Source organism: Magallana gigas, chromosome 8, assembly GCF_963853765.1.
Source record: "Magallana gigas chromosome 8, xbMagGiga1.1, whole genome shotgun sequence".
NCBI lineage: Eukaryota > Metazoa > Mollusca > Bivalvia > Ostreida > Ostreidae > Magallana > Magallana gigas.
In genome coordinates this window covers 30,771,550-30,783,247 of record NC_088860.1, presented here as the reverse complement: position 1 = coordinate 30,783,247, position 11,698 = coordinate 30,771,550, and the positions used below count along the sequence as shown (strand labels likewise).

Sequence of the window (11,698 nt, the reverse complement as noted above, 5' to 3'; positions counted from 1 at the left end):
TTATATAAAAAATATTCTCCTATTTGATTCGAAGATGGCGGAAGTTTATGATCTGTTGTTTGGTGGACCTGGCAAAGAATCGCTGGCAGGTTGTAAAGACATCATCTTACAGGCAACACAGGCTCTTCTTGTAGGTAAACTACGCTACGAACTTTCAATGACATTATCGTTTCTAAATTAAAAAAAAAAATCAATTGATTGTAAGTTATGCTTCTGTACATTACAATGTATGGAAGCATGTAATTACACATATTCTTTAGTTTTCGTTGCTTTTTTTTAATTCTAAAATTGGTTACTTTTCAGACGAACGATGTCGACGAACATGCGTTGTTTGATTATGGACCTGCAGTGGGGGATCCTGAGGTCAGGCACCAGTTGGCAGAATTTTTGAAAATTCAGTATAATGATAATGTAGAGAGGTGAGTTAATGCAACTAATCAAACGGTTGAGCGGCTAGTTGAACAAAGTGTAGAACCAATGCTTAGAGATTTGTTCTTTTATTTAATACGATCTATATTTAAATCTCAGCGATAATTTGTTCATCACCGCCGCCGCCACACAAGGAATACACCTAGCAACCACGGTACTTATGAGCAAAGATGCACCTATATTTGTGGAGGATCCAACATTTTTCATTGCTCATGGGATGTTTCAAAGGGACTATGAACACCGAGTTATCCCTGGTTAGTACAACTCAATCATCATGTTCATTTATACCCCTGAAATGAAATAAAAGGATCCCTTTGGTCTTTTAAATATAACTGCACTTTCCTTTTATATTTGAAGAATACAATTGCAAGAAAATGCTTTATAGTTTTGTTATCTTTTTCTTGTGTTTTTATGAATAATCATCCTCCCTTTTATTATTGGGACGAACTCCGTTTCCTGTTTAAGTTTGTTCAAGTTCTTTTTTTTCAGTTCAGACGGATGACGATGGAATCGACCTTGATGTTTTTGAGAGGCTGTTACAAGAAACTCCCGCGCCTACAGAAACTAAATACCCCTTCCGTCGGATGTTGTATGTGATGACCGTCCACCACAATCCCAAGGGGTCTTGTCTCCCACCAGGTGAGGATAGATTAAAACTCAGCCTCATGTTATCACTTTTATTGTATACATACATCCAGTGACTTAAACCAATATTGTCATGATATTGAGAAGGATATTCTATGGTCAAATCATACAAAATCGTCAAAAATTTGTTATACTTTGTTGTGTTCAAGTGCATAAATATATTAACAAATCATTTCAATTAATATTATTTTTTTTAATATCGAAGCAAATCATTAATGTGTGGCTTTTTGAGACAACAATAACACAGTGGGGAAAATAAAACTACGAAAGACGAATAGGGCCACATCAAAAAAATATTTTTATCTCGTAATTACAAGAAAAGATCTCGTTATTACAGTTATTCATGTAAATTATCTCGTTATAACGAGAAAAGATCTCATAATAACGAGAAAAGATCTCGTTATTATGAGTTTTCTCATAATTACGAAAAAAATCTTGTTATAATAAAATACATATAGTATTTATTATTTGATTTTTTTATTGTGAAAAAAATACATATATATGATAAGTGTTCCTCGTTCATCAGATTCAGAGCTCCCAGACGATTGGTTCACCTTTTCAGTCTATATGTTTTCTTTTCAGAATCGTTAATTCAATTTTGATTATTTAATAAACGGATAAGCGGATTATAAAAAAGCGTAAATTGCCCCAAACAAGGTTATACTCGTATAACTTGGGTAGACATTGAGTTCATTTCTTAAATAATTTAATTTTCTGTAATTTGCTGTTCAAATTGAGTCCGTTTTACTATTAAAAATGATATTAATCTGTTCAAAATTCAAATCAGATTAGTACATTTTTGGCGTTGGTGCATTGTGATGTTTTTTGTGACGTGCAAACCAGGTTATACAAATTTTACTAAATTTTTTTTCCAATCAAATGCCGCGTTACAACCAGAATTCAATTATTTAAAGGGACTTGGACACGCTTTGAGATCAAAAATTTTATTTTCATTTTTTATGTATAAAATGGTTTACTGGTGCATTTTATATGATTGACCAAAATATTAAATGTTAAAGTCAAGTTACATTCGAGATACAGAGGTAAGAATTGATTGTTATGTAAACAAAGCTCAAGTCTTATAGTTGTTGACAAAAAATGTATTGTAGAGAATTGCAATTTCTTAGACAAAATGACATTTAAAAAACAATTTAAACTAATTCAATATCTTCATAAATACTATTATCAAAAAAAAGAAAGATACATTTTATCAAAACTTGCACCAATACAACACATATGTAAAAATGGCAATATTTGAACTTTGTTTACAAAACAAAGAATTATGAATTATGTATCTTGCTTATAACTTGATATTTGACTTTCAAATTTTGACATAGCATTATAAACTTCTATATTTATCATCATAAACATTGAAAATGGGAAAATAAAATTGAAAAATTTTAAGTCAAATCGTGTCTAAGTCCCTTTAAAGATAACTATACAGTTTCAATCATGGATTTACGGGATTTACCTTGGATTATGTTTTATATATTCATACACTACCTACATGTATATTGAAAATAATTGTTTTGTACATTAGCATTTTGGAGTCTGACAAAAATTTATCCTTCATTTTAATAAATTGGTCGATTGATTTATTAATAAATCTGCTTTGCTCCTTTTTCTGAAATTTCTTTGAAATTTTGAAATTTCTTCTGAAATTTTGAAATTTCTTTTGAAATTTCTTTTACTAATTAAATGAATGAATGAATGAATGAATGAATTAAATGAATAATTAAATGAACATTATATATGTTAATCCTTTTACATAAAAAGACTCAAAGAGTACAAGTAGAACAATGAAACGCGCCATTTTATGTAGGTCTTTCCTCGTTATTACGAGATCTTTTCTCGTAATAACGGGATAAATTACTCGTAATAACGAGATCTTTCCTCGTATTAACGAGATCTTTTCTCGTTATGAAGATATCTTTTTTCGTAATAACGAGAAAATTAATTCGTAATAGCGATATCTTTTCTCATTATTAGGAGATTTTTTCTCGTAATGACGAGATCTTTTCTCGTAATAACGAGATAAATAACTCGTAATAATGAGATTTTTTTCTCGTTATTACGAGATAAATATATTTTTCGTGTGGCCCTATTCGTCTTTCGTATAAAACTGTACGCAGATTGATTTTCCAAAACAGTCCTATCAATGTTCTGTCTAATGTAATTCCAGAGAAATGTCGGCGCCTCGTGTATCTGGCCCGGAAGTACGATGTACTTCTGTTTGGGGAGGATGTATACGATCTACTGACCTACACAGAGGATGGGGTCCCTCCCCTCAGGCTCCTAGCCTACGACAACAAGTAATATTCAAGGAATAATGAATCATTCTTTGAGTATCATGAGGTGATAATTTCGGTCGGGGCGTGATCAAATCAAATAAAGCCAGAAGGGCTTTTACGACAAAGTTAATTAAGGGTTGCTCGCTCTCAAGACAATTATCAACGTTTTTTTCTATTGGAATTGTTCTTTAAAGTACATAAAAACCTTTTGATTAACGAGTTGCGAAAGTGATATGAATTCAGAACTGTATATATTTACAAGGAAATAAGACCACGCGAAACATATATATTTGACATATATACAGCATTTCATAAAAATTTCTGTAGCTATTTTATACATGATGGAAAACTGAGTAAAATATTATAAGGTGATTGTCATTTTGTTACCTTTGCGTTTTCAAAATAGGCATTTGGTAGTAAGGAGCAGTTTAAAAATATTTTTCACCAATGTTCAGTGGCTTTTGGAGTGAGGACTTTTGTGCTATAGATTTGTACAAGAGGCGCATGCCATAAGGGACAAAATTTTACATTTATTTTTATATTTATTGATTTTTTTCTACCTTGTTTCATCTATTTATTCACTTGATATTTCTGTTATAGAGAGGATCCGGATTACAGAGGTCACACAATATCTAACTGCACGTTCTCCAAGATCTTTTCTCCGGGGCTGCGATTAGGTTGGATTGAAACATCACCGCGAATCATACAAATGTTGAGAGATTGGTTAGTAATTATACATTTTATGTGATATTGTAACTTTTGATTTTACTGGTTTAATGTTAATACAAAATTCCTCATATTTTTAATCTCAAAATTTACAACGTGAAAATATAAAGGATTTTTCCTCACACTGCTCCTATGATACATCATTTCATTATTTCAAAGATACTCTCTCTTGATGGTCATGCAATAACGACCAATTAATGCGTCCATTTCACACAGTTATACGACCGCAAGCGGATTTTGCTTTAACCATTACGTGTCCCGTGTGGTCGGGAAAGCATTAGAACTAGGCCTTGTGCAGACCAATCTAGCCAGGCTGCGGAAGTTGTACGGGGTATGATAGTAGATTATTTACTTAGAGGCAACTTATACTCAGTCTGAGAATTTAGAATTTCTGACAAACTTTGATATTCTACCAGCATGTCTCTTTACTCCTACATGTATACATTTGTGTCTTCCCCCCCCCCCCCCCCCCCCCCAGCTGTGTATCTGTACATTTAAAAATCATATTCAATGTTTTCTGTATGTAAATAATGCATGAATATGTATTTTTCGGTACTCAGTAGATGGAAAAGGGTAAACTCATTGCATCCGATTTTCTCTAAATTTTATTATACGAGTTCGAATACCGTGTAGTTTATGAAATTAGACGTTCACCTATATATATATACGTCCTGGCATTCTACTGCATGGGCTGACGTAACACGTACTTAGATGCATGTACCAGCTAAGTGCTGTGCCTGTGGGCAGGCGGGTTAAAAGGGGTGTTATAATTACTGCATCATATAATTTTCAGGAAAAAATCCGAGCAGCCTGTCGCCGACTTCGAGAAAATCAGACCCCTGTTTCTTTCATAGAGCCCAAGGTGGGTTATTGTTTCTCTTCATCAATATGACATAATAAATCGATCATGGGCGTTTTTCTTTTATCTAGCGTAAATTTGTTCTATTTACAGGGTGGTTTCTTTTTATGGTTAAAACTTCCAGAAAATATCAACGGGGAGGAATTCCAAGAAAAGGCCAAAGCAGAGAATGTGTTGGTTATGGCCGGTTCACAGTAAGTGACGCAGAACACGTGCGGATCCAGAATTTTCTTTGAGGGAGGGGGTGAAACTTTATAAAAAGTCTAAATTTTTAGGGGAGGAGGTACTGAACTGTACTCTAGATTTGCGCATGCGGGTTGTGTTCTGTTGTTTCTTCATAGTTAAAATGGACTCGTACATTTCATAAAATTTTTATATTTTAATTTCTAGAGCGTCGATGAGTGGAAACTACAAGAATTTTATCCGCGTCTCCATCAGTGTCATTCCTCGCGATAAAATTGAACAAGGAATGGATAAACTGTCCGAACTCCTTCGATCGTACGATGTTTAATCATTTTGTGAGGGAAATACATGGATAATAAAAATGAAAATAAAAAATACTTGGTGTTGTTGTTTTTTTTTTCTCTCTCAGCATTAATTGATGAGGTTTAGCAGACCAATGGGCACGTGTACTTGTACGTGTAGGTTACAAGTGAGAACTACGCGTACCAGCTCAATTACTTTTCATGTTTAGCAGTTGTAATAGTACCTGTACGTGTAAATGTTCTAATGTAATTCTAGATATCCTCTCCAACTAAGCTGATAATTTTAGTCACAATCGAAAACTGAGAATTCTGCATGTGTTTATTTTATTATTCATCATCGTTTCTGAATGTATATTTTTATTTATCACAGATGAATAAAATAACAGAGCCATTGCATGTTTTGGAGGAAGAGCTCAATAACATATTAAATTTTAATGAAAATTTATGTTTGTTGATATCAGTATTCGCATTAAATATTCAGGCTTATTAAGGAAAAAACCATTTTTGTTAATTTAAGTAACCAACAGGGAAACAGAAGCTACAAGTTCGATCTTACGGATACTTTGCAATTTACACGTATGTTCATTCGGGTACATACGTGTAGAAATTCGTCATTACACAAACTGATGGCGTATATTGCACATATTTTCCTTTCTACACGTACACGTACGCGTATACACGTTAGTTTGCTAAACCTCTCTATTAAGTATTAATTAGTGTTCCTTATCTGTATCGATCTGTTCTATCACTTCACTTCGAAGAGAGTGTGGTCCTCTTCGCTAGCCAGAGGTGACCATCCGCTCTTCTTCTAGAGGAGCGGATCGTCACCCTTGGCTAGCGAAGATGCTTGATTTGGGGAGTAATGCGTAAACAATCACTGAACTTGTAACAATATTTCTATCAATTTCAATATTTACACGTATAAATAAATCTCTCTCTCTCTCTCTCTCTCTCTCTCATGATTAACGTCTTAATTGTAGTTTATTTTTTCTCAAAGCATCAAACAACATTTAATATAACGTGAGACGAGCGTTAATTGATTTCTTCTCTAGATTTAAAGAAGTTATAATTTTTATAAACTTATATTTAGTGTAATGTATTAGCAGGACGAGTCCACATTTTTTACCCGGCTGCTGCCTTTACGATTAACTTTTTATTGCGTGGGTGGGGAGTGTTTCAGATTCATGCCCGATGACAACACCGATTACCTCAGACAGCGAGCACCTGCCTACAGGAGTTCGTATCACTACTGTATCACTACTGCAAACGCTAAACACGTGCCTGTACTGTGCTTCATTTATCACGACGACTTACTCGCGGGGATAGGCGATTAGGATCCGCACCTTTACACTCCGGGCCATTCATTCATGGCTCTTTGATCTCCCAGTTGCTGTGTTTTAATAGCGAAGACAAAAATGTCTCTACGTGCCGTATCTCCATTGTTTTTGTTCGGATTTGTTATATTCTTTCAATGTATTGGTAAGTTTGATTATAGCGATATTAAAGCTTTTGGCTGTCTTGTTTACGCTTAATAATGGAAAATTATTTATAGAGTCGGCAAGTGTAAACACACACAGCTAGCTCAGAAAAGCTGCCTATTTTCGGTCGCTTTCACGCACCACTGCATTTCTCAAATACCTTTGATACCAAGTTAACTTTCACAAATACCTATGGTTCGGTAATTCAACCGCGAAGAACTTTATAGTTCATGCTACTAAATCAAAACAATGTTTCTGTATTAACACATAGTTTCAAGATGACTCATAATCTCTGCTCGTTTTTAAAGATTTACGTCTCTGTAAAGATAGATTACGTGTTTCTGTGTATTTGTAGTTTCCCCGGTGGAGGGAGGGGAGTGCTGTAGGGCCCACTACACCGAGTCAGAGAGTCAAGAAGCAGTGTGGTGCAGCGACTACTGCTGTTTTGACAAACAACCATACTGCTGCAATGACCGTGCCAAGAGAGCAGGAGAGGGAAACAGATCCAGTTTCTGCAGACAATGGTTCTCAGCGCCAGAAAATGTGTACGTACACACACACTCGCAAATTAAGGGGCGGATTCAATTCCTTCTCTTACCTCCCACACCCTTTAAAAAGAATTCAGGCCCCAATTTTTCAACAAGACTTGTGGAAAGCACAAAATTGTCCTCAAAGGCGAAAACAATGTTGTATACATTACTAGTATGGAGGGCGAGGTCAGTTTATAAACTTTGCAGATACAACGGGGGCAGATACCACCGAAGCCCCCCCCCCCCCCCATTTCCCAGATCAAATGGCAGTAAAGAAAAAAGTACAAGCACTTAATTGTTTCAAAAATAACATTTCAGGATATAGTATAGGGTGATCTTTTATTATTACAAAAACAAGTATTGTGGGAAAATAGTGGGTGAACATGTTAACAGTGAAAATCGATTCTCGCCCACCCCTCCCTATCTCAATGTTAGCAAAGTTACTCCACCGGCTAACCCTGAATGTCGACTAAGAATGTTCTAGCTCATCTTCGCCAGCCAAGGGTTTTCGGTCCACTTTGCTCTCCATAAACCCTTGGCGGATTTCATTACGAAAACTCGGTGATGTGGTGGCGCTATCTAGCGAGCAACTTGAGTTGCGCCCCTTGCATATTTACATTTTAATCGAATTAAACAACGGGTTTATTATACACTACGGCATTAATACAACTTGAAAACATGTTGACTACCGAATATCAGAACATAATTAACGATGCTATTAAATACGAATAAAGTTATAACCATGGGAAAGCACGGAATGTTTTATTCGTAGTGTTTTGTAAGGATCTGTACCGGGAGTGAAAAAGTCGCCGATTTATACACGGGCCCTGGAAGTTATTGTAAATATATTGCATGTGCATGTATAAAAAAGTAAGGGTAGGACACTCTTTTTGGGGCGAAATCGGGTTTGACGAATTCTGGGCGTTGCTCAAACGAAATTTCGCGATAAATCGTTCAAGTATACTTTACTTACGACATATGTATACATTCGTTCCGCTCCAATGCTGTTACGTCGAAGAAAAAGGTGTTTTTATACATCCAAGTGCCTAAGAATTTCGCTAGACTGGTTTACATCCGGTTTAATCGCAGTGAATCGAAAGGTAAATTGAAAGGTAAGTTCTGATTGGTCAATAATGAAATAAATTCTTTAATTTCTTATCGATATTTGTCAATCTTCTTCATTATTCTTGCATTTCATTGTTGAAAGGCCAAACTACCCAGTATCTATATGCATAACTCCTTTCAAACATTTGATACATACTCACCATAAATTGTTATCAGTTTCGCCACCTTATTGACGAGCAGATTTATTTTATTATTAACCAATCAGAACTTATCTTTCGATTCACTGCGATTAAACCGGATGTAAACCAGTCTAGCGAAATTCTTAGGCACTTGGATGTATAAAAACACCTTTTTCTTCGACGTAACAGCATTGGAGCGGAACGAATGTATACATATGTCGTAAGTAAAGTATACTTGAACGATTTATCGCGAAATTTCGTTTGAGCAACGCCCAGAATTCGTCAAACCCGATTTCGCCCCAAAAAGAGTGTCCTACCCTTACTTTTTTATACATGCACATGCAATATATTTACAATAACTTCCAGGGCCCGTGGATTTATATGAAAGCTTTTATGCCATAAAACCAGGTATCGTTGTCGTGAATAATGTGAACCAAACAAATAAAATAAAACAGAGCTCATTGAACCTTTAAAAGCAATAACCATAAGCAAACGAATATACTAACAGGATAGGCAACTTCTACACATTCGCCATGTTTACTTCCCATGCATTTACGCGAGCCTTGACAAGTTTGCAGAATTGGTGTATGTATAATCCCAGTAAAATGTATAGGTTTTTAAAGCGATCTGGTAAGACCATCGTTGGGGAGGCACTGTACTCGAGAACTTGTGCCTCGACTTGTTAAAAGCACCGAATGTTTTTACGTTTTACCAAAGTTCTTTTAAAGTTTACATTTACAAGCACTGCGATTGGATCAGCTACTCGCAGCTGCAGCCAATCATAAAACGGAGCTTGTCACCGAGTTTTCGTAATGAAATCCGCCAAGGGTTTATGGGGAGCAAAGTGGACCGAAAACCCTTGGTTAGCGAAGCAAAGTGGACCGAAAACCCTTGGCTAGCGAAGATGGTTCAAGCTGTATTTATTTAGCTTTATTAAGGAATAGAAAGATATATGTGAATGGGCCCTCATCGTCGCAAACCACGGCCAGTTTGTACGATCCTCTCCCATCTATAGAAGAGAGCTGTGCAGACTCCGGACCATGACTTGAGACAATGATTGGTTCGGGGAGGAATTGCGCTTATTAATGTTAAATAAACATTATTTATATATACACATATAAATAAATCTTATTCCGAATACGTACAACGCCTGTGGAAAAAATAATTAAATCTGGAGTCTCCATTTGCTTCTTTTTTTAATCTTTTAAATTTCATTCTTTTTTTCCAGTTGGGCCCCGATACTGATCGCCATCGCGATCATCTTTGTGCTGACAGGTTGCGGCCTGTGCTGTTGCTGCTGCCGAGGTCCGTGCTGTGTGAAGGACGAGGACCGGAAACGGCTGATGAAGAAATACGCCATATAGAAGAAGCCCGAGTGTTCACGAGCGTCTGTGTTTGCTTAAACAATGTGTTGAACTATCTCATGTTTGTGTACATTATTTACAGAACATATGTAAAGTTGTACTCATTCTGGTAAAGACAGTATGCGCAATATGATAATGTTTCACGGCTTAGGACACGAAAATGTCTTTCAATTCTCGAAACTGTATTTAGGTATTTACATGTGTATTTACATGTGTATTTTATTCTTCCATTTTAGATTTAAGTTTTAATAATTAGTGTTCATACACCTGTACAATTTGAATTGTGTGCATGTAAATGTACTTCATGTACCGTCACGTTGACGGTTTGAGTGAAATAGATTGAATTATATTGGGTAGTTTTAATTTGAAGGAAATAACTGGCCATGGCGAGATGGAAGATGTTGTACTATAGTATTTATTATAGATTGTTCCTATTTATTATTATGTTGATCAATATTTCTTTATTTAATGGTAATTGTACTTGATAATTGATGAATATATTTATATAAAATGAAAAAAAACTCATCTCTATTTTTTTATTTTTTTAAGTGGAACGCAGGGACACCAATTTTATGGTGTAAAGGTGCGGTCCAGGCACGTAGCATCAGGGGGGGGGGGGGGGGGGGCAGGGGCGGCCTGGCCCCCACTTTTTCTCGCAGCAACAAATTTTTTAAAATTTACATATAAAAAAATTAATTATAATGGAGTTGGCTTCCCCCCCCCCCCCCACACACACACTTTTTTGGAAGTTAGAAAAAAATTGATATGAAAATTAGGAAATGAGTAGTGAAATTGAAGGTACCCCCCCCCTCCCACGGAATAGGAATTTCATGATTTGGAGGGAAAAAATTTTTGGTAGGGAAGAATTTTCTTTTGGAAGTATAGTTGAGTCTACACCCCCCCCCCCCCCACCCCACGGATTAGGATTTTGAAGAATTTTGGAAACTTTAAATTCCTTTTTTTATTTATTTTTTTGCTTGTCTAGATTTTTTGGATGGGTCTGCCCCCCCCCCACTTTCAAAAACGATGCTACGTGCCTGCGGTCAGACGATACGATTTTCCATCAGATTTTCCAACAGATTTTCTCATCCGATTAAAAATCGTACCATGTGACCACCTAAGTCAAAAGTCGAAAGCGCAGTCTGAAGTCGATTGAAAATCTGAAGTGCGTCCGATTTTCAATCCACGCTCTGGCAAAAACCGTTAATTCACAATGACATTCCCCGTACAACAAAAATATATATTGAATAGGTTTTATAAATCGAAAATTGATTGTAAAATCGTTTCGTGTGACCTCCTCAGCAATCGACTTCAGTCGACTTACCTGAGCAAGTCGATGGAAAATAGTATCGTGTGACCGCACCTTAACATGGACAACTATATTGCCTCTGCTGGGGTTTGAACCCATGTTAGTCCTCTGACATATTAATATAGCTGCAGCAGCATGCGTGGATAAACACCATTACCCCCAACAGACACGCGCAAAGAGCTATCTGCATTCTATCGATCGAGCAAAAGGGTTTACCCACTGGCTACACAGATATTAGGATATCCATATAAAAGACTTCCACAACATGCGAATTAGCTTTTTTCAATCGGGTTCAAGGTACAGAATTCTTGCACATTGAAAGTGAAAGTAAGGAACAG

General features: G+C 36.0%; 2 protein-coding genes across 2 annotated transcripts; both read left to right on the top strand.

The window, feature by feature from the left end:
* LOC105325451 (uncharacterized) lies at window positions 1-5,510 on the top strand. The gene is made up of 10 exons (XM_034473972.2): window positions 1-130; window positions 304-419; window positions 529-683; window positions 919-1,068; window positions 3,257-3,386; window positions 3,966-4,088; window positions 4,308-4,422; window positions 4,885-4,953; window positions 5,044-5,144; window positions 5,341-5,510. The coding sequence occupies exons 1-10, from the start codon at window positions 35-37 to the stop codon at window positions 5,459-5,461; spliced, it is 1,176 nt and encodes a 391-aa protein (XP_034329863.2). The 5' UTR covers window positions 1-34; the 3' UTR covers window positions 5,462-5,510.
* A 1,204-nt stretch (window positions 5,511-6,714) lies between these two features.
* Window positions 6,715-10,403, top strand: LOC105325453 (uncharacterized). The gene is made up of 3 exons (XM_011425025.4): window positions 6,715-6,914; window positions 7,269-7,458; window positions 9,916-10,403. Exons 1-3 carry the CDS (start codon window positions 6,851-6,853, stop codon window positions 10,049-10,051), a joined length of 390 nt encoding a protein of 129 aa, XP_011423327.2. The 5' UTR covers window positions 6,715-6,850; the 3' UTR covers window positions 10,052-10,403.
* The last annotated feature ends 1,295 nt before the right edge of the window (window positions 10,404-11,698 follow it).